At 42.8% G+C, this 21,830-nt stretch overlaps 1 protein-coding gene across 1 annotated transcript in view; it reads right to left on the reverse strand.

The window, feature by feature from the left end:
- Positions 1-21,830, reverse strand: part of cdin1 (CDAN1 interacting nuclease 1) — a 47,774-nt gene that overhangs the window by 11,941 nt on the left and 14,003 nt on the right. Inside the window, exons 5-10 of the mRNA XM_068752341.1 lie at positions 21,748-21,820; positions 15,333-15,412; positions 15,018-15,067; positions 13,365-13,432; positions 11,930-11,995; positions 11,612-11,717 (exon numbers count right to left, since the gene is read on the reverse strand). Coding sequence (XP_068608442.1) covers positions 11,612-11,717; positions 11,930-11,995; positions 13,365-13,432; positions 15,018-15,067; positions 15,333-15,412; positions 21,748-21,820 — 443 coding nt within the window. The remainder of the gene's footprint in view (positions 1-11,611; positions 11,718-11,929; positions 11,996-13,364; positions 13,433-15,017; positions 15,068-15,332; positions 15,413-21,747; positions 21,821-21,830) is intronic.

Raw genomic sequence — 21,830 nt, forward strand, 5'->3', positions numbered from 1 at the left:
TATGCATACACACATGCACATTCAATAATGCACAACAGTGAAGGGAGATAAATATGGTGTCTGCGTGATATGAAGCCTAAGGCATTAAGTACATCCTTTCACTTAAAACAGCCCACAAAAACATTTTAAGCATAGCTTAAAAATAAATCTGCCAAATTGCAGGCCTTCCACACCCAGAGACGGTTGTTTAGAAGGAGATCAAGGATGTGGTGAAGACATGAGGTAATTCTGATTAATATTGCTAAAGCTATGCACATACTGAACACCACCTGAATATGCAATCCCCCAAATCATAAAAATATCAGCATGCAAAACATGGCATCATTTGCATACATTTTTGATTTTGGATTTCCTGGCTATTTAAATATGCAGTTAGAAATAGTCCAACACTGCCTCCTGCGCTGTCACGCTGCACACTCACACTGTCATTGGTCCTGATAGAACTCTTCCGCTTCAAAGGGAGCTTTGCAAAGGAGAGGAAAATGAGCAAATATTTGAATTGCAAAAACACATCATCTTGTAAGGGGAGGAAAATTCAAGACAACTTTCTAGAGTTAAAGACACCCCCAACCCCCAGCAAGCTAACACTCTGCACACAGCGCACAAAAAGTCAACATATTCATACCGTAAGCACTCGTCTTACTAATTTACCATATCCACATTTGTGTAATGAGATATGACACATTTTAGAGGGGATTGCAGTGGAGAAACTTTAATTTGAGGAGAGAACCGTAAAATGTTGAAGCTTTCCCTGTATTTAAGTGGAATCTACTGCACAAATCCAGGTTCTCAGACAACCTGACATGGGTTTGATTACAGACTGACGTGTAATTAGCTCCTTAAGTTATCTTACGGTTGGTTCAAGCGAGCAGAACTACCACCATAGCTCGCTATTCCAGCACCTCTGGAGGCAATCGTAATATCTTTACCCTCAGGATTCAGCACAGCCAGTGAACATAGATTTACATGTAATCGCTCTTGTAGAACCCGTGACAGCTTCCAACGTTTGAAAAAGTTAGTGGGAGGAAAGTTTAAAAAAAATAATCCTCATGAAAAATCAATAATGTGACTCAGAACATATTTTAAAGTATGAGCCCCACAAGCTGATGCCAGAATAAATAGAACATTTTAGTTTTAAGTTACAAGTCCAGCCAACAAACCCATGAGCAACATTAAAAGCAATAAATACCCATCATGAGACATCTGGGGGGGGGTGGGGGCTCTGCAAATGGTGGAAAAGTGTGTTTATGATAATAAATTTATTTACCACAGGATGAGAACTCCCTTGAATTTTAAACGGGGGAAAATGTGTGCATCTCTCACACACACACAGCTGCGAGTTGCAAAGCAAACTGGAAAGACAGGCAATCGGCGACTGGTGGAAAACTAGCAAGCAAGTCAGAGGTTTAAATGTTAGACAAATAGTTTGCCTATTCCACATAATAATTAGAGGATCAATTTAAGTTTGGGCTGTTACTGTAACTCTAAATGAGTGTATATGTAAACATCCTTTTCAACCTGTAATCACAGCGTTAAAATGCTTCATCTTCGTCATTTCGTGAAGCAGTCGGAATCGCCCGATGGGCCAACATTTGGCGTCAACATCCCAGCTTTTAGCGGTCCAACCCCACCGCGGCCTCTACTCCTTGTACCGATGTGTAGACAACTTGGAGACAGGTCTGAGCAGAAATCAAGCCCTAATGATGGATAGCTTTACTGCACAATGACCTCTGTCACTGGGCTCTTGCCCTAAATCAATGCTGGCGATAAGGGCCCTGCGCCAGAGCTCACCTTGCTGTGGTCACCAACAGACCTTATCTGTGGCAGGAGGAAGTGTGAGTAATAACTAAAGACAAGCCCCGGCAAAACCACTAACCCCACCTTGTCAAACATAATTTACAACGTATATCCCTCTACCCCCCCTGTTGTTAAAACAGTAATTATGAGAACCAAAGACATTTGGGACTGTGTGTTTGGAAGATTAATCTATTGAAGGATGGTGGGAGAGCTTTGTACATACATTCGGTCAAATCAGCCCTTGGTATTTTACAACACGACATCGGAACGTTCTCCATGCACATTCTCCTACATATGTGTTAAAGAATTATGAATACAGCCTTTGATTTTCACCATCGCCAAGTCTGAATTTCAGACACAGGGAGAGGCTGAAATTGAGAGGAGGGCTGACAGGAAGTAGGAGCGATGGCTTTACGAAGATTGCAGCACTGAGAACTGGAAGAGCCTCCAGTGTTTCTACATTCCGTTAGCGCGCACGTGATAGAGTGTTTGTTAGACAGAGAGCGAGCGAGGGTGAGCGAGCGAGCACGCTTCCAGGCCGTCTCATCAAAATGGAGAGAGAGACCAAAACTGACATCAAACGCTGCAATTAGCTGACCCCTTTTCTCCTCAAGTCACAGTTTGAAGAGCTCTGCCTTTACAAACGTTGATTAAAATATGTTTGTTTTCTCATTCAAAATGACATTTGACAAGGTTAGTAATATTTCAACTAACTGCAAAAACATTCTCGCGGCCCTAATCCTCTCTTTCCATCACTTTGCAGGGGCGCAGGGGAGAGTTTCCCATGAACTCAGTGCTACATTTTGAAAACAAGATGGCTGGGAGGGGGGGGGGAAAGGAGGGGAGTTCAAGTGTGTTTTGTTTCACCCGGGCAGCCAAAGCTAAATGTTTTGCAATCATTATTCAGAGAATTTCTCTCCTTTCTAATTCAATCCAGAATGAATATCTAAAACAGAGTCAGTCGACGTCGCTCTAACCGCGAGCTCCGTTCTTTGGGGTCTCAAGATTGTCAGCAGCTCTGGGAGTTCTTCAAGCTGTTAAACCCTCATCACCAAATTAGGAGAGCTGCACTGCATGGAAAAGTCAAGTGAAGAGTAAATATGCAATTTAATGGTGCATGAAAATATAAATATGCAATGCTATTTTTGCAGGTGTTTTATTATAGTCACAACTTTCTACTAACAGTGTCATTGCAAGTCTAAGAAAAGATGGCGCAAACTTAAATGAGGGATGTAAATGGTGTCAGAGGTAATTTCTGTCCGTGGGATTTCTTGACAAAACAAGTTGAAGATAAGCAATGAATAAAAAGAAAGGATCTGAAGTGGCCAGGCCAAAAGTCTGTCTAAAATGAATAGTTTTCACATCTACTCCACTCGCATGAGAAGAGAATGTGACATGTCGGGCCGGACCCTGAGCCAGCCCAGCCTTAGCAGCAGCTGTGCTCAAATTGAAGTGGCACTTTCTATCAGAAGTCGTTCTCCAGACAGCGCTACCCTGCCCTTTCACTTGTAACCTCCGCGACACGCAGACGCCCATTACAGAAAATACGAGTGGTCATTTAAAAACACACAGTCGTCATTAAAGAGACAGATTCCAGGTTTAACACTGGGAGGAGAAGAATCCCAGTGCAAATGTGCCAGCTGATATATACATCACTCAAAATGAGGAATAGACTTCTGACATCTCTACGGCGGCTGTACAAAGGAGGCGGCACAAAGCCTTGAAAAACTCCACACAGAGTTTCTATTTCACGTGTTCAGAAATGTACTCCTGTGTTATCTTGGATCAGTCCGAAGAACGGGATTGGGTATCGCCCATTTCAACTTCCCGCCTATGATGAAACGTCACATCGACGGCGGACAGAGTTGGAATTTGGATCATGTCATTACCCTGTTAACTCCTTAAGTCCTTGTCACAAAGATTTGGTTTATGGTGCTCATTTAAAATACATAACGTGTATGTGTGTTGGGGGGGTGGGGTGGGGGGGGGGGGGGTGGATGTATTAGCATTATTAGCACACAGAGGGGAAGGAATATCTTAGCAGTCATATTAAGAGCACATTTATCCTCAGAAGTTTTAATAGGGTTCAGCGGCCGAATGCATTTTTTTTCTTAATCATTTACAGACCTGAAAGCGCTCGCAGAGACAAATCTGTTGGCCTGATAGATCCCCGTACATTAACCCCCAGAATTGATGAGCAAAATCAGAAGGTCACCAGTTGGACACAGACTCCTCATGTGTCTTTGATTACACACTCCCACTAAGGGATAGGCAGACAGAGATGTTTAAGCTATCAGGCAATCAGACCGCCACGGGATGTGAAACTCAAACCAGAAACGGGAGTGGGTGAGGGCTGCCTGGGAACAAAGATTGTGTGTGTGTGTGTGTGTGTGTGTGGGGGGGGGGGGGGGGGTCCTGATGAAGGCCTTTAACAAATGCCAGGTCGGTAAGGAAAGGTTCAGACGCTCTCTTTAAGGGATTGTGTCGGCAATGCAGTGAAAGTCAATTAATAATTCCACACAAAGCAAAGTAACAAATCAAATACCTCTTCATCTGGCATTTCATTTACTTCTTGCGTATCACTCAAAACTGTCCACCATGAGATAAACTCAGATAAAAGGTCTTACAGATCGAAACAAGCCATTCAAATCATGAACCAATGTTCCTCTGGGAGATAAATTTGGTCAGATGGAAAAAGCAAAAATGTTCTAAACTAAGTGACGAATGATTGGTGGAAATTCAAAACAGCATTCCAACCTCTGACATCATCAATTGAAGCATGGACACAGGTGGTGATTGGTGATGCATAACTGTTCAAACTCTGCTGCTTTCCAAAATGTCATTATTTACCTCCCTGTCCAGGGAGAAAACACTCAAACCTCTTGCTTTAGAATTTCACAGGGCTTGTAATTGGTTAAAATATATATATTTTTGTGTTACATAAAGGGGTCAAAGTGAGTGAGCATAGCGCTCAATGCTAAAAATCTCTGTGACCACATGAGCAATGCACATGGGATTGCATTTCTGCCAGCATTCTATTTGTTCTAAACCTCCACTGTTTACACAGAAAGTCATTCGGCGCGTGTTGGGAATTGCAATACAAGTAAAATATTCTAATGTCAGAGAGGACAAACAAGAAGGTGAAATAAAAGAAAGAAAGCATCGGTGGTAAAAAATAAAAATGGGGTTACGTGAGGGACAGTGGCCCTATAAAAAGAAGCTAGATTATCTATAAGGAACCACTTATCACAAGCAACCAGCTCCACACAGTGACTGATGGGCCTCCACAGACCACGTGTACCGGCATTATCTGGTACACACAGAGCTGCTCTTTAAACACAAAGGCAGAAATATGAAGCATTGTTTCCTCGGCTGCCATTTGGTAAAAAAAATATTCTATTTATTCAGTCTGAAAAAGAGTGTTTTTACATTCATAAATACCCGAGAAGCTGTAATCAATCATATGAAAACTTTCCATGTCATGAAATTGGGAGCCCAGATGAAAAAAAATGAAATCCACGTGAAGCATGATTAGGTGGAAGACCTTCTCCCCCAGACGAAATGCCATTCCTTAAAATAACATTTCAAGACCATATTGGTTGATAGAACAAAAAAACAGATTGTTTCAATTCTATTAGGAAAGACATGTTATTTTTGCAGTGCATTTCTTGGCTGCGTTTATCCCGGTGACAGCCCACAGGAGTCATGGTCCAGTGCTCCGCTTAGGCCTTGGGAGGACACCGGTAGAATCCTCCGATGATGCCTGACCTCCCCTCGTCATCCTCTCGGGAAAGGTTAAGGCACAATTAAGCCCTTGAGCTGGGCAGTGATATGATGCTTTTGAATCCGCTGCGGAGGTGCATGAAATGAAATACTTAAAAGGCCTCATGAATCAAGGTTCCTTGAAAGCATTAAATATGTCTTGTAGCGTTGTGTCTGCTGAGCTCAAATGGATGCATACGTGCGGCGATAATGCATTAAAAAAACCTGCATTTTAGATTCAGAGAAATAATAGTAATAATAATAATAACAGTATGTCAAAAGGGTCGGACGTGGGTCTGAATGTCTTCAGGGGGTCATATAACCACAACAATTCTCCTGTAAGACCAAGTTTTTAAAAAAGGACTTGAGCGCTACCTCCCTATGCATTTGAAAAATGCTGCTGACGTCCATCTGGGATAAAACCAAGAATGCCACAGTATAGAAAAGAAAATAGTGGTGGTGGGGGGGCAAGGATGAAAAAATGAGGCAGGGGGGAGCATCTGTGCAAGTTTGATGACATGCATAGTGAAAGCTGACAAAAAATGTCCTTTAATCTTTTAAAAAGTTCCATAGCGAAACAGGAATTCTTTGAGCAGACGTGCTAGCACTTCATTTCACTGGAGGCTTTCCCCTCCATCTCACGGTGTCACAGGCAAGCAGACAGACAGGAGGAGGGATATGTAATGCCCGAGCACCGCTTTCTGTCCCGCTCCTCGTTTATGCACACAGCGGCCGTGTCAAAGCTGCTCTCACACTCAATGCTAAATGACAAATTTAGATAATGCAGACATACAACGCTACAAAAATAAATATGAGACATGGAAGCTTAACCAGAGCTAAATCCCAATGCTGCTGGAGACCCGAGATTGTGGATTACACCCCAGACGCCTTAAACAATGCACCCAAATGTGCATCCTTAAAAGCATGAAATTCTTAAAGCATCAGTCGACTTGTCATTTGGCATTAATATTGCAAGTTGCTTGTGCTTTGGGGGCCAGCGTTACACTTCTGCATGTTGATGTGCCCGAAAACAAACACTTTCAAAACCCTAAAGGAATCCCCATCCTGGATTTCCCGAGCTGTGGAATATTCTACGAGAGGATGTCATAACAAAAGAGACAATAAAAAGGGGCCACGTTCGTGCACCGCATGGGGTATCCTCAACTATAAATAGGAGGATGGCAATGTCGGGGGCACTTACAGTTTACTGGGGGGGGGAGCAGGAAATTAAGCTCCGACTAGTGTCCCACACACGTTAAAAAAACAACAACGCAACCTTAACACCCCAGAATGCAACCTCATCAACATTACTAATGTAAAACTTCTGGCAGCTATTTCCATGTTGGATCAATATTTTTTTATATCTTTTTTTATTTAAACCCACTAATGCAGACATTTTATTCCCATTTTCACCATTGTTTGTTGCAGACATCTCAGATAGAAGGTGGCTAAAGTATGCCAGGGCATAGGTCTTTGAGGTGTCGCATTGTCACCCCAGAAGCGCTGGTACCCGTCCTCAGGGATGGCCTTATAATGTCCAGCCTCATTGGATCAGCAGCTGCCATGACCTGTAGGCACCTTCTCCCAGGTGACATCCCCTATCTGCCATGGCTCTATGATGGCCCTGCTGCAGAGGCTTATATTACTGTACACTCTTAAGGCATGTTAGTGTTTCTAAATATAAGAAAATCGTTTTTATTTTTGCCTTTATTCAAATCATATAATTTAAATAAAGTGTTTCTGCACATCTCAGGATTTAGGCATAAAATATTTAATGATATATTTTAAACAGTTAAAACAATTAACAACTAAAAATTGACAGATTTGAAATAAAAAAATAGAGGCCAACATAAAAGATGAGCCCCAAAAAATGCTTTTCATGTCGAAAAAGGATTGTCAAATCTATAGGATGCATTTACCAACTGCTGTGACGTTCACAAAGACCTAAACATGTCTAATTACAACTGTGTCAAATGATATGAAGCATCACATAAAGCAGACTTTTATCTTTTCGCTAGCCAGTGTGTCCGTGTCGTAGGAACAGTCTGCTGAGAATCTTGGGAGTTATGACTTCCTCATTAATTGTAGATTTGCTTCCATCATATGTATCAAAAACTAAAACAAACAAACCAAAAACCTGATCTGAATGGAGATCGATGTGCCTTTGGAGCATGAGAATATTCTGTTGGTAATTAAGGGAAAACATAAATTATTCATAATAAAAACAGGCCGTGGCTTTCAGAATGACTATAGAAAAGAGTCAGATGAAATATTATGCCCGTGTGTGCATTCGAGTCTCAACAAATTTTCCAACTGGTCAAAGCAGATGATGTATAATGGCAAACCAAAAAGTCTTAACCCCCATTTCATACGGGGGAGAAATGAGGCATACTCTCCCATTATATTGTCATAAATCATTTTTTTGTGGACGGCTGACAGCTTTTTATCAGATCTAACCTTTTCAAGTCGCCATTAAGAGAGCTAACATTTTCAACTCTGACACATTTTGCAGTTTATGAATCTCACAGCTGATTTACTTTGGAAGGGGGCACGCTGGCGTTCATGGTCATTTCCACACAGGCTGCCCATTGTGCTGGGTTGGGTGAAATGGGGGGGAGGGAGACAGCAAAAATCAGAAAGGGCACTGAATGTGTTTATTTTAACTCTGCATGTTCTCCTTTAGCACGTTAGTAGTGTTGTTGGTGAAAATTGGTCCGCGGTAAACAGCGTATTCTGATTTAAACTATTGATTCCGCTGCACGGAGGGTCATTAGGCGCCACAAAAATCCCTCATCATCTGACAGATGAATGAGAAGCTCTGAGAATAAATACAATGGGAAACAGGAAACAAAACACAAACAACAAAATTACACCAATTTAAGTAGAAACACTTGTGCAGCCATTTTTAATAACGGCTGCACACGCCGCCATACACACCTCTGCAAAGCAGGACCAATCGCTGGGCTCGGGATCCATTTATTAGAATTAAATATTTGACAAGATAAACCTTGGACAAGAGCAAAGGAAGAACTTTAGTTGCTGCTTGGCGGGTTATGGAAGGAACTTTGTCATTCCTAATTGATTTAAGTAAACCATAATCAAGAAGGGGCAGTTAAGATGGCACCGCAAAAGGGTCCATATTTCATTACATGCTCTGTTTAACCTTGCCCATTTGTTCTAAAACACACAAGAGGCTCATTATGTGTTTAATATTCAGCAGCAGGTGAATAATTTTTATGCAACTCTGATACTTGGGCGAGATTGATAACTCAATTATCTGAACATCAGTCAGAGCAGAGGCCTCGCTGGCTCTGGAACACCACCAGCTAAGATTGATGGCTGGAAGACACCAATAGCTGCTGCTTTGCCATCTCATCCAGGCACCGTGCCTGAGCGTGCCGTCTGATTCTGCAGAAGACCGTTTTCCTCTCGACCCCCCCTCCTTTTATCTTTTTTTCTTGGGAGCATTGTAGGTGAAGCGTCATTACCCCTCACTCCACTGAAGAAGGGTTCATTATGGGGTTAGTGGATTGGCAACACTATTGTTTGGATGATAAATGCAGTTGGTGGGGGCTTTGGAGGGAAAGTTAGTAGTGTTTTTTCTCACATACACACACACACACACACACAAAACAAAGTCCCTATAGCTCCGTTTGCAATGCCTGGGGGGGGGGGGGGGGGGGGGGGGGGGCAAAGCAAGAGCAATTAACAAAAGCAGTGGATGAAGCAGCTCTGTTACAGCAAAGAGGGAATTCATGAAAAATAAGCAAATCACTGCAAAAGTCAATCAGGGGCAATGAAGCAATTAGAAACTCGGCTGTGGCGATTCCAAGAGCAGTCAGAAAGAAAACCCAAATGGTTTTGAGGCAATCACTGAAGTTTGAGGAATGAAGGAATGGACAAACGTCCCAAACACCAGCCCCTCTGGGACACATCCCATAGACAGAATTGTGCTAACGATAAGTGAAAGGGGAATGATGTCACCCCATCACTCCCCCCCCACCCCAAATTTCTTTGCCGTCTTATGTTTTTGTGATTCTAAAAGAGCTGACCCTAAATTCGCTGCCTTCCCTTTGCAGGAGACACAAACACGCCTTATTGTCTGAGGCACGGGTGTGCACGTGCACAGCGCATGAGAACTAACAATAAGAGAAAGATGAGGCACATTTTCAAATGTCAGCAGTAAATGTCAATTAAAAATAACGAGTGTGCTGGGAAAGGTAGGGTCTGAACACACTGACATGTTTTCCTTTTGGACACAAAAGTGTTTATCTGACTGGGCTGCCAGTTGACATGACGGGGTCTACTTTGTCAGCTCCTTAATACGCTCGGACATGGCCGCCCCAGTGAATATCAATGAAAGATACCCATGGGCAAATAAGTGAGGTCCAGACTCACCCCAACTGTCCAATCAGGCCGTTACTCTTCCAATATTTTGACCTATTGTGTCGCCAATACTAAAGAAGAAGACCAAAGACAGATTAATGTCACTTTCATCAACCCAATGAAAGAAAACACAATAAAATATTCCTGGAGACATCCGATCTCCGTGTCATGTCGTCTGTGGTGCTCATCAAACGGGCTCCTAGCACGTTATTAGAGGTTTGAGTGACTACGACAGCAATCATTTCCCAACAAACGTGGTTTAGCAATGTTCTGGAGCAAAGTCTTATCTTGTCACCAACCATCTTTGCAACATTTAATGAAGCCTACAAAGACATTCACTATCATATATTGGTTCTTCTTTAATTTATACCTCAGTGACTTTTAGTTCCTGATGCCAATCAAAAGGGAAAAAAAGCATTCCCAACTATAACTACACTGCACTGAGAAGATTAAACACACCACTGATTATGACCCTGACCCTATCTCTAGAAAAATCAATCAACAAATAAAATCAAAATCAAACTGCTGGTAGCATCTGAGTGAGATCAGACGTCATTTTGAAGGCAAGATTAGTGTTTTGTGCTTTAAAATAACTGGTTACATCATTTTATTAAAAGGCCAAAATGCTAAATGTAGAATAACAAAGGCTCCTTAGAAATCCTGATCTTGAAAGAGTTAGAAAAAATTAAAAAATTGAAAATGGGAATTCAATGCAACCCCTAATAGGCAGAAAAAAAATAATGTTTTAAATTAATACAACACCATCCATTCCAGATAAACAGTTTCTATTTCTTAATATTGATGAATCTCATTGTGATCAGGTACTGTATATGTGTAATAAGTAACCCAAAGCAGAGCCCCCCCCGGCTGTGCCGTGGGTCGGGGGCCTCCTGGCCGTCCAGACCCATGTCACAACATGTCAGCTGGCTGCTACGGCTAAAGAGGGGCCGGAGCGAGGCCAATTCGGGCAGTCTCGGCAAGTTTTGAACTTGGTGACTGGAAACTCATGCCAGGGGAGGCAGGGATATATGAGGCTCATGTGTGAGCAACCCCTATTCTTCTTTCAATGTGTGCCTCAAAAACAAAGATCAACTAAGAATCATCCCATCTGTTTACCACACGCACGCGCACACACACACACACACACACACGCGCACACACTGAATGTGGAAGCAGTGTGATGTACAGATGTACCATTTGGAAGTGTGTGGTTACTATGGTTGTATGCTTGAGAGGAAGCGGTTAGTGTTGTTAGACAGATATGAGATGCCTTTGTAATTCCGAGAAAGGCTGATTGTGGTTAGTGGTCAAAAAGGAGAATTTGCACAAATTAGGAAAATAGAAATTACAACATTATATGGGTCATTACCTCCGCCAATGAGAGCTCAAAGAGGTTGTGTGACCCCCCACGTTTGTTTGTCGGCAAGATATTTCAAAACGGTTGTCGATGGATTTTTTAGAATTTGAGTAGGAGTGGAGTGGAGGAATATTAGTTTTTTTTAAAGGCAGATCAGGGCATGGATGCAGATTCTGGATCCTGTCTTCATTCATTAACGTTACAAGATGGTGCCTTGCAAATGCACTGCTACCTGTATCTACAGTAGCTGAAATGGAATGGAACTTCAGCCGACTGGAAATGGTCTCCTTTTCAAAATGTTCCACTCACCTATTCCAGTAACTCCAGAACTGCTCGTTGAGATAGGTGCGATGGCTGTGATCGTCTCCAAACGAGGCTTTGCTCTCGATCCAGTGCACAATGTGTCCGTCCACGGCTTCTCAGAAACACAACAAACACAGTGCTAAGAATGCCTTGCGAGCAAGATCCAGAGGGGACAAGTGACATTTGCCTTTTCTCTTTCTTTTCTTGAGATCATGACATTAACATGACAGCAATCTGACAGATGCGTAATTGTCTTTGAAACAAGTAGTGAAGGTTGACAGGCAGTTAAAAACAAAGTTTGACATTTGCAATGCAAATACTAACCAATGGGAACCTCCAGGATGATGTCAGGTGTTTTGTCATAGCCCATAGCTCTCAGTTGGTTTTCATCTACAGGACATAAAAAAACAGGAATTTAATATTTGAGTCTAATATTTTGCATTAAATTAACCACAGGCACCAAACCCAACAGCCTTCATCAAGGTGCTGAGAAAAAAAAACCTTTGGTGTTAGCAAAGCCAGTAACTACTTGTGCCACATATTTACCTATCATTGCACTAAAACCTAAGCCCAGTTACAGAGCTGCACTGCAGTTTGCTGAGCATTATTAAGAGAAAATACTGCAAGAGGACAGGGTTGGGGTTATAGACTCTGCATGCACAGGCCACAGCCATTGTCCTTGACTTCTGGTGCGCTTCGGCCATTATCCCTACAACACCTGATTTCTCCATTAAATCTCAGGCTGACCAGGTCATTCAGTTCCAAGGGCCTGCCTCTTTGTCTCCAGCCAAGCTCAACTAATGGGGCATGGAAGGGAATTGAAGAGAGATTGAGGGTGGCAATATCAGTGGTGTTGAGGAGGTGGCATCCGCCAAAGGGGGAGGAAGTGAGTTGAGGGAGGTCAGTGAGGCTGCCACGGGCCTGCGGTTCAAAGGGGCATCATGGGTGTGGTAACGTGGGTGTTGATGTGTGCATGCTGGGGTGGGAGACTCTCTTCTATTCATGCCGACTCGGCTGTTGACATTGTCATGTGGCTCCGATCGCCTTTTAACATCACCTTTGATTAAAATTAATGGGCCATCCCTGCGGTTGGGTAGCTTATTTCCAATTCATTTATCAGATGGGCCGAGGCTGCATCAGTGGCCCTAATGTCCCCAGAACCCTGACAGTTTTAGAACAGTTCTCTACAGCTCCGAGGAAAGGTCAGCACTCCAGGTTCAAATAAATGATGTGGTCTTAATGGCAGAGGGAATGACTTTTACCCTTCATCACTCATTTGACCTAGGGTATGGTGATGGGGTGGGGGGTGATGTCAGGAAGGAAGGGTTAAAAAATTTCTTCAATTTAACACCTGGACATCCTATCTGGATTTCATATTGTGGGAGGAAAGCGGAAGATATTAAAGGGACAATGGTTGCAACAACTAACTGGTTAAAAGCTGAAAGCATAACCATATGTGGAGTATGTGAAGTCTAACATCCCAATAAAGACGATATCAGCTGAAGTAAAGCATCCTGCATTCATTTATTTCATGAAAAATAATAAGAGTGGACCAAACATTCCAACAATGAAACATCAGAACAAACCAAAGACGCTTTTGTTCCCAAAATATCCGTACAGCTGGTAACAAAGAAGGCAAGGATGTCTGATAACAGCTCCTTGTTGTCAAGGCAATGGCAGATAAAATCCGCTGCATCCGCCATGCTCAAGCCTTCTTTACCGATCTAAAGAAAGATGCTACGCCTTTAAGATCGCTTACCTAGAAAGGACAGGTTCTTCTCCTTCAACTTGTCACACAGCAACACCTCATGCTCTTGTCCAACAGCGCTAAGAATCGGGTCAAGGACTCCAACGTACAGATGCAAAATAAACATAAAATGTAAAAAAAAAAAAAAGTGTTTGCTGTGTTAACAACATAATCATGCAGCTGTGTGAAAAGTTAATATGTGATCTGTACACATGTATGTTAAAGTTAACGGTCTGCATGTTCTCATTATTATCTTACTACTTACTTTTGCAAAGCAAAAGCACAATCAAGAGTTTTCCGTTCGACCATAATCTGCTTTCACAACAAATCTTACAAGAGCATTATCTTAATGAGGAAGATGAAACAAATGCCAATTTGGCAGAATGCAAAACTCATTCCTCTAAAATCCTTGATGGAGAAAAAAAAAAAATGCTTTTAGAATAAGTGTCATTCTGCATCAGCATATCAGCTGCGCTTGACGCCACAGAAAGAAAGCCTGCCTTTACAGAGGCCGGACGCAAGACAATAGATTTTTGACGCTCTTTTATTGATCGCCAAAGTCAGTTGGAAAAATGTGTTTTCTACCAAATTACAGGGAGATTCAAGCTTTTAAGTCTTCATAGGGCGATACCAAAGATGCGTTGGTATGATTGTGCAATCTCTTCTGCGTGTCGTATATGCCAAACTCGCTAGAGAGAGAAGGGTTCTTTCTATAATTACACCATTCTCTACATGAACTTGAAGCTTACTATAGACTTTGATTAACACATTTCGCTCTTGCTCTCAAGTGAGGATGGAGCTCTTAGTGGTGGGCGGTTGTTATGAACTCTCCTTTGTGGAGTGGTTGACTCTAAGTTGACAATGATGAGAGGACAGCCAAAGAAAAGTAAAAAAAAAAAGAGGGGGGGGGGGGGCAGGATGGGACAGGGTTGAATGGGTATGAAGAGAGCGACACAGCCCCACCGCATACATGAAAGCTTGGGCAGCCACAATGACATACAGACACGCACATGTACACCCTTTCAAATAATTCTCCTCCCCCAGGAAATGGTTGGTCTGCTACCCAGCTGCTTGCCCATAATATAGTTAAGGCCGAGCCCAAAGCTCGATAAGGGGAGGGATTTGTTTGGTCAAAACAGGGAAGGAGAACACAACGCGGAGTACAACTGAGTTAAGAAAAATAAACTAAATCAAACTCTAAATGCAAACACCACGAATAGTCCAAGGTGGGCTGGTGTACTCTCAAGAAGGATCCGTAGCGAAGAAATCATCGTAAAAATGTTTTAAACAATCTGCAGGCTAATATATTTATTTTTGTAATCAATGTAAAATATAAAGCATCTGGGTTAAACATCAGAGACAAGAACACATCAACCACCGCGAGGCCTATGAATGCTATTTTTTCTTATATCACAGACCATTGGGTCTGATCAACTGCGAGCAGATGCATTTAGATCAGCCGAGCCTCTCCTCCTCCTCCTCCTCCTCCTCCTCTTCCCTCCATCACCTCCCAGCCCCCGTGTATCACTGGTAGTTGGGTGGCAGGCAGGATGAAACGCTTCCTCTGTGAAGCAGAACTTTTATGTCAGGTGAAGCCAGACACATCTCATCCCCTTCAATAGCTCCTCGTCAATTTCAGGCTTAACATTTTATGGGATAGGATACTGTTTGATGCAGTCTACCATCGGTCCATAACAGCAGTCATTTATTGTGCACTGAAAAGAGAGGGAAGAAATATTATGGCATAGAACCGGGTGGATGGAAGGGGAGGCATGGGAAGAAAGTCTGCGTGCTGAAAACACAAGAGATGCACGCGGATCGGCAGGCACGACCGCCGGCTCTCACGTGACCTCGCCATCAAATGCGAGTGGATGAGGCCGTCTGTGAGTCAGCAAGCTTAAGACTTAAGCTTAAAAATCCATTGTACTGTACATACAGTCAGACATTTCAACTGAAATAAAAAATAAATAAAACACTTACTTGGTAGACGTTGTTCGCCAAAATCTGGTCCGGTATTAAAGATGGTTCCTTTAGCATGCTGCTGAGTGTGGTTTTAGCGGCTGATGAACATATAAAAGCAAGTCAAAAATAGCATGAATATTAGTTTACAATTTGCATCGAGCACAGCCAGCTAGCCTAATCAATAAATGCAGTAAAAAAAAAAAAAAACATTCTAATTGCTCTATCGAACGGAGAGCAAACAGTGACAAATACAGACAAAGAACAGGCTTGACATGCTGTAATTCACCAGGCAACTGTTAGCGCAGTATTTCCTACCAGTCTATTAGATGGCTGCTTGGTGTCTGCACAGATCCTCTCTAGATAGATGTTTCAGTCCAGAGCACAGGAGCCCCATGTAGTTTATCTGTGTTATGAATGCTGGCTATTCTGCATCTCTCTTCCCCATTCTTGCTCTGCTAACATTATAAATCAGAAAGGAAAGCCTGCTGGATTGAATCGCCGGCACTGAAACAGCAAAAGTTCCTTAAATCATTTCTTAAAAAAGATTCGGATTAAATGGATTGTATCACTGTGTGACGAAACGGTCGAGGCGAGCCATTTTAGTGATACATGGTCCTGACAGACTTCCAGCATTACAGATAACGCAAGCAATGTTTCTATTCATACACCAAGCATGGGTGGGGTGCACCAACACAGCGCAGACATTTCTATGGTGCTGTGCAAAGTATGTAAAAAAAAAACCCCGATTATTTCAAGATATATAAAAACGATCATAAAACGAGGAGGGTGAAAAATAAAAGAAAAATGAGCGGTTAAAAAAGAAATGACTATTTTTTTAATAGAAAGAAATTTAACAAGAATTCTAAAATCCTTCTAAGATCCTTTTTTTCCATCCGATATTCTCCTTTGCATTTCTTCAGCAGACATGACTCCTTGGGAAAACGATCACAGGGGGGCAAACAGGGCTGTGATCCCTCATCTACCTTATGGTGGGATAGAGGGTGGAGAGGAACAAAGCCCATTCAGGACTCCCTCCTCTCTTTCTTTGTCTCAATCTTCCTCTGCCACCTCTATTTTATTTTTTTCCCTCTGTCTCTGCCCCCCCCCAGCCTCAGTACACCCCCTCAGCCCATCCCAGCCCATAAGCCCACATTCCCTTCTTTAGAGCTGCAAGGCACAGAGCTGTGCTTTATTTCTTTGCTCATTTTTCTCAGAGATTGGTACCTTCACACGCAGATCCATACCGTGCTCCTGTGCAGTGCGAGGCGTGTTGAAGAAAGAGCATTATATTTTCCCCTTGAGTTAGGACACCTCATGACAAATGATAATGGATAATCAATAAAGCGGGAAATATGAGGCAGCAAACTTTATGAAGCCAGGAGACATATTACTCCCCAACAACACTGGTTTCCCTTAACAAAGTCACTACTCGACTGTGCCTAATAATCTGAAGGAAAATCAAAGGACCCACAACCACATCAGCAATATTGGCAACTTATTCCACTTTAATGGCATTTTGATTGATTTTCCCCCCTCTTCCTAATGGTCGTTTTATAGATTTGACGCTGCTTCTGCAAAACAGTAGTGTGTAATAAACCTCCCTGAAGGCAAACGGCAGCCATTAAAGCTCTTGTCTTACCAGCACTCATAATTGGAGGTTGACCACCACCACATTTTGGTCTCATAACACACTTCGAGGACTAAGTTTCACCCTCTCGCTCTCCTCGTCTCTCCAGACCTTTGATATTTTTTGGTAGATGGCAATAATAAGTGACGGCATCCGTTGCTGCTGCTCTTTTTGAGGCCGTGGGGTTAAAAATAGCCATAAAGAGGTGACCTTGGCTGACATTGTGGAATTTCAGCCAAGCATTGACCTGATGAAAATGGAAGGCCAGGCCACTAATAAATCAGGATGCTTTTAAAATGAGTTTACCCTAATGCTCATTCATCACAGGCTGTAATGCCATTTGCAGGGCCTGGATTCGCTGCTGTGCACAAACACAGCAGTAAATAACAACAGAGCCCTTGCATCCCTCGCATCATTGCAGTCTCCAACATCAGCATACATTTATTAAAGACGCCCCCGCCTCGCATGGCAACACTCCTCTGACACCGTGAGCGCCACTCTGCACACACACACACACGTACAAAATGCTCTTTAAACACACGATCTCAAGGCACACAAAGACGTGCACATAAAACATGTGCAGGAAAATAAAAACCATAATCCGAAGAACAACAGACACAGAGAACAAAGCCCTGCAGCTCGACTTTGCACCTTGTAAACATTCACCAAATTTACAGTAATTGTCCCATGTTGGCATAAATTCTGACTAAGGCACCGTATCACACAGTCAACATCTGAAGAGAAAGAAGAGAGAAGAGAATAATAGATAGGAAACGCTAAGCCTCCGTTGGGATTCGATAGAAAGAAAACAAGCAGTGTAAACAAATCACGAGCCTGTTTTCCTATGGAACCCAAAAACACGATGAACCATAGAAGGCAAGGTAGGAACAACAGCGCTTGGCTTTAGTTTTCATTGCTTACTTGTGTCATTTGTAAATACTCTTCCTTTCCACACTGGGGTGAAAAAGTCATTATCGCTAATGCAAAAAAATGTGTGTATACCTCATTAGATAGCAGCATTTGTTGAGGGAGGGCCGTATTAAACAATAACGGATGACGATTGTTACTGGCCCTGACTCTGATGAGCTCCTCTGCAAGTTTGTTTATTAATTAAAAAACCCACTCCCCCTCCCCACCCATGCATGAAGGGGGGGGATTACATATTTCCTCTACATACCCACACCCCCTTCACACTCCCCCCCACGCACCAGTCACTGAGCTGTGGAGGGGTGCTCGTTCATCAAACTTCATCGAGCAAGGGAGAGACAGGTCCTGATAATGTGCGCCGCTAAAGCTGATTTTCCATGATGAATCTCGGAGCATATAAATTGGCTAATATCTGAAAACATTTACAGATACTAGAGGAATTGACTACTTGTGGGACATGATTGATGAGGCTCTGTGACGCTGGCCGACAGCTCTGCAAATCTCTGCAGGCTGCCTAAAGCCCTCATTTGATTTTCCAATTTACTCCTTTTAAATTTATCCTCCTGTATTGAAAAAAAAATGTGGGAGAGAAAGAAAGAAGATACAGATCAGAGGAAAAAAAATGTGTTTTTCTTTAAATATATGTGGTGTGTGTTGGTGCTCGTTGATACAAGGTGGTATCTCCCATGCAAGGGGAGCCCGGTCCCTGAAGAGGTTACTGGGGCAGAACTGATCTGCTTCCACCTGATTCTCCCTGATAGCAGTGAGATGAGACTATGCATGTGTGTGTGTGTATATGTACGCATGCGCATGTCTAGCAGTAGTAATAGTAGATCCGGGGAGGCTCTGCTTTCGGCTCTGCTACCTACGGCAGGCCTTTAGACTGTGGCAGAAGCTGACTGGAGCTTCTCTGCTGAAAAGGCGTAATTAGTATACTTGTCAAGTGAAGTGCCACGATGCTACTTACCTCCCTTGCACCCACCCCTTGCGTGCATGCATGCATGCAGACACACACACACACACACACACACAAACAGTCATTCTGCCTTTTTATCTCCTCCCTTCTTGCTCGTGAAGTAGCCTTGCTCTCATTATTTGACAATATATAAAAAGCCAACAGTGGAGAGGTGGACAAGAGAGAGAGAGAGAGAGAGAAAAGAGATGTACTTACAGGCAAGAGAGGAGGAATCATAGAGGAGGAACCCGAGATCTTTTACTGGATGGAACATAATACAATATCCAGTTATCAACACATTTGATCTGCAAATCCCCGGTGTTATTATGAATTCTGTCAAGGAACCAAAGGATCATGGGAGACGCTAACATTCTTATAACATCAAACACGGGACATTTATAACCTCGCGTACACGGCTTCTGTAAAGGAATGTGACGATAAATCTTAAAGGCGGGTGGAATCACATAGTTACAAAACACAGAGCAGCAATCTAATCTGGAGCTGGGCCTTGGGAAAATGGAAAAGGTCAAAGAGCTAGCAAAATTGCCTCCTCAAAAAAGTACGTCTAAATCTAGAGCGGCATCAACTCCTGTCAGAAGAAGGAATAGATCGGAAGATGAAAAGATGGCAGAGGTGGAAAAGGAGGAGCGGAAGGCCCCCCCCAATTTACATGTAAAAGGTATTTACTGATACAGAGAATGACAATACTGCTCTTCGCAATGCAATTGTGCCCTTTAGAGAACTTAACAGTGGACTGGAACTTTTAGTTCGCACACATGATGAGGGTTTAATCCACTTTATGTCTGTGCATGTCAAGCGTCATCTCTGCCAAAATCAAAGAAAGAAAAAGTATTTCAAATTTCCCCACAGTACAGCTAATACCTCAAATTCTGCCGTGATAATAATAATAATTAATAATAATAATCTTTATTTTGTTTCAGGAAAATCAGATGAGTTTTCAATAAAAAAATATTGCTGCCCCTACGGTCTGTTTTCAGGAGACAAGCGACATTATGGATGTTGATATTCTTTTCAATATGTGACGAAGCTGCTTTGAATGTATTGATTGATTTGCAAGTGTCACCAGATAGTCCTCCATTCTGCTTGACTGATGCTCCCTCCAATGCTTTTGCTGCAAGGAGCGGCGGGAGGCAGCGTGTTGATGGCATTGTCCTTTTGAGGTGTGGTGGATTGTGCAGCTATTGTGTGTGTGGGTGTAGTTGTTACAACAGCGACGCAAAAGAAAACAAGGAAGGGACAGAAAACAATTGAAAACTCCGTATTGATCCAGCACTACTGATTGTACATATATTCCACAGTCCCAAAGGCCCCGTTCCTGTGTCTCTTAAATGCAACGGGAAAGAGGAGGGAAATAAAAACGATAGTACTATAAGCAAAGGCAAGCCAATCACCCAGTTGGGGGTAATGTCCCTTATATAGAAGTCTATTGATCTTTGCAACGCGCCTGCCCACCCTCCCCCAGGAGTCCGGAAAACACACACATAATGCACACATTCCCACTGGAGCGCTGCTGGAGGGGCGGCATGACGGATATACCTGACAAAACGGCTGGAGCAACCTGTTAGCTAATTGCTAGCAAAGACAATTATGGTAGCCTGGTATTGTTTCATAATGCAGCATAATACTACAGGCCGATATAAACACTGGGAGATTTGAGCATTTGACCGTGCAGAATATGCCGGCAGGAATTCATCTAAAAAGGCCAAACAGGTCAGAGGAGCTCTGTCGAAACAGAAATCCTCCTCAGACAAACTTTACTTTACAGCTGGAAAGTCAGATAGGATCCGGTCACCGCTATAGAGGGAAAAAAATCATTAATACAAATAATCTGCCTCATCGATTTTTAGTTATCCAGTCACTGAAATTATTAGAGGAATTGTTTCAGCCCTGGTGAAGCCACAGTCTGCCGAAAGACCTGCGGCCGTTACGTGATTTGTAAGCCCGAAAACAATGAGATATGCTGTTTTTATGCCACCGTTTTCAAGTTAGGCAACAATCATTCAGGAACTTTCATCTGTTATCAATGCATTCTGAGCAACAATCAAGCATGTTTTCACTGCATGGAGACAGAAGGATGCAGCGTGCTATTATGAGAGACGGAATGCGTCTCCTGGATGAATGCTCTGTTCTACAAGCTGCTCAGATTTGTATTTTGACAGGCAGTGGATAACAGTGGGTCCAATGCAATCACATCTTTGACATTGATAAATGGCTGTGCTGTGGCAAATTTGAAAATAACACACATCCACTTTAATCTCTTTCTTGATTAAATTTGAAGCACGTCTTTTTGACACTGACTGCTACATGAACACACACCTTGTCCTCAGGAGCGGTGTGTATGGGATGGTGAGAGATCCCAAGAGAGAATGACCTATGTGAAAAGGTGTAACTGAGAATTGTGAAGGAATTTATAATAAATATAATTGTGAAAATGAAAAAATATTTTTTTTTGCAGTCGTGTCATGTCCATCACTATTTCTTCAGGATGGCTTGCTTTTTCTGCCGCAATTTTCCTTAACTCTTTTCCTTCACAGGACTCCAGGAGGGATGGTGAACGAGACAAGGTCCGGGGATAGATGGATGCACAGGGAGATGAGGGAGGGTGAGGAAAGAAATCAGGGGTGTTATAAATAACACTGATGAGGTGAGCTAGCATTGATCCACTGCGCAGTTGAGAGGTGGGCGGCCATCCCAACCCTTAATTGCTCGTCATGTGCCTTGGGATGCAGCTTCTACTAAATGTGGTCCGTCTCTCGATGGGCTTTGACAGGTTTAAAAAAAAACAAAAAGCTAAACAGCAGCTAGAGTTGAAACTGGGACTCAGAATGAAAGGGTGCTACAAATGAAACTGATGGGTGGAACGATGAAGAGGGCAGAGACGGTGATGGAGGAGTGTTACTCACGCATTCCACCCTCCTGGTCTTGAAGGTACCGGTCCAGGATGAGACGAGCCATCAGCGCAGGAGAGAGATCCACCTGCAAAATA

This window comes from Brachionichthys hirsutus, chromosome 18 (assembly GCF_040956055.1).
Source record: "Brachionichthys hirsutus isolate HB-005 chromosome 18, CSIRO-AGI_Bhir_v1, whole genome shotgun sequence".
Taxonomy (NCBI): domain Eukaryota; kingdom Metazoa; phylum Chordata; class Actinopteri; order Lophiiformes; family Brachionichthyidae; genus Brachionichthys; species Brachionichthys hirsutus.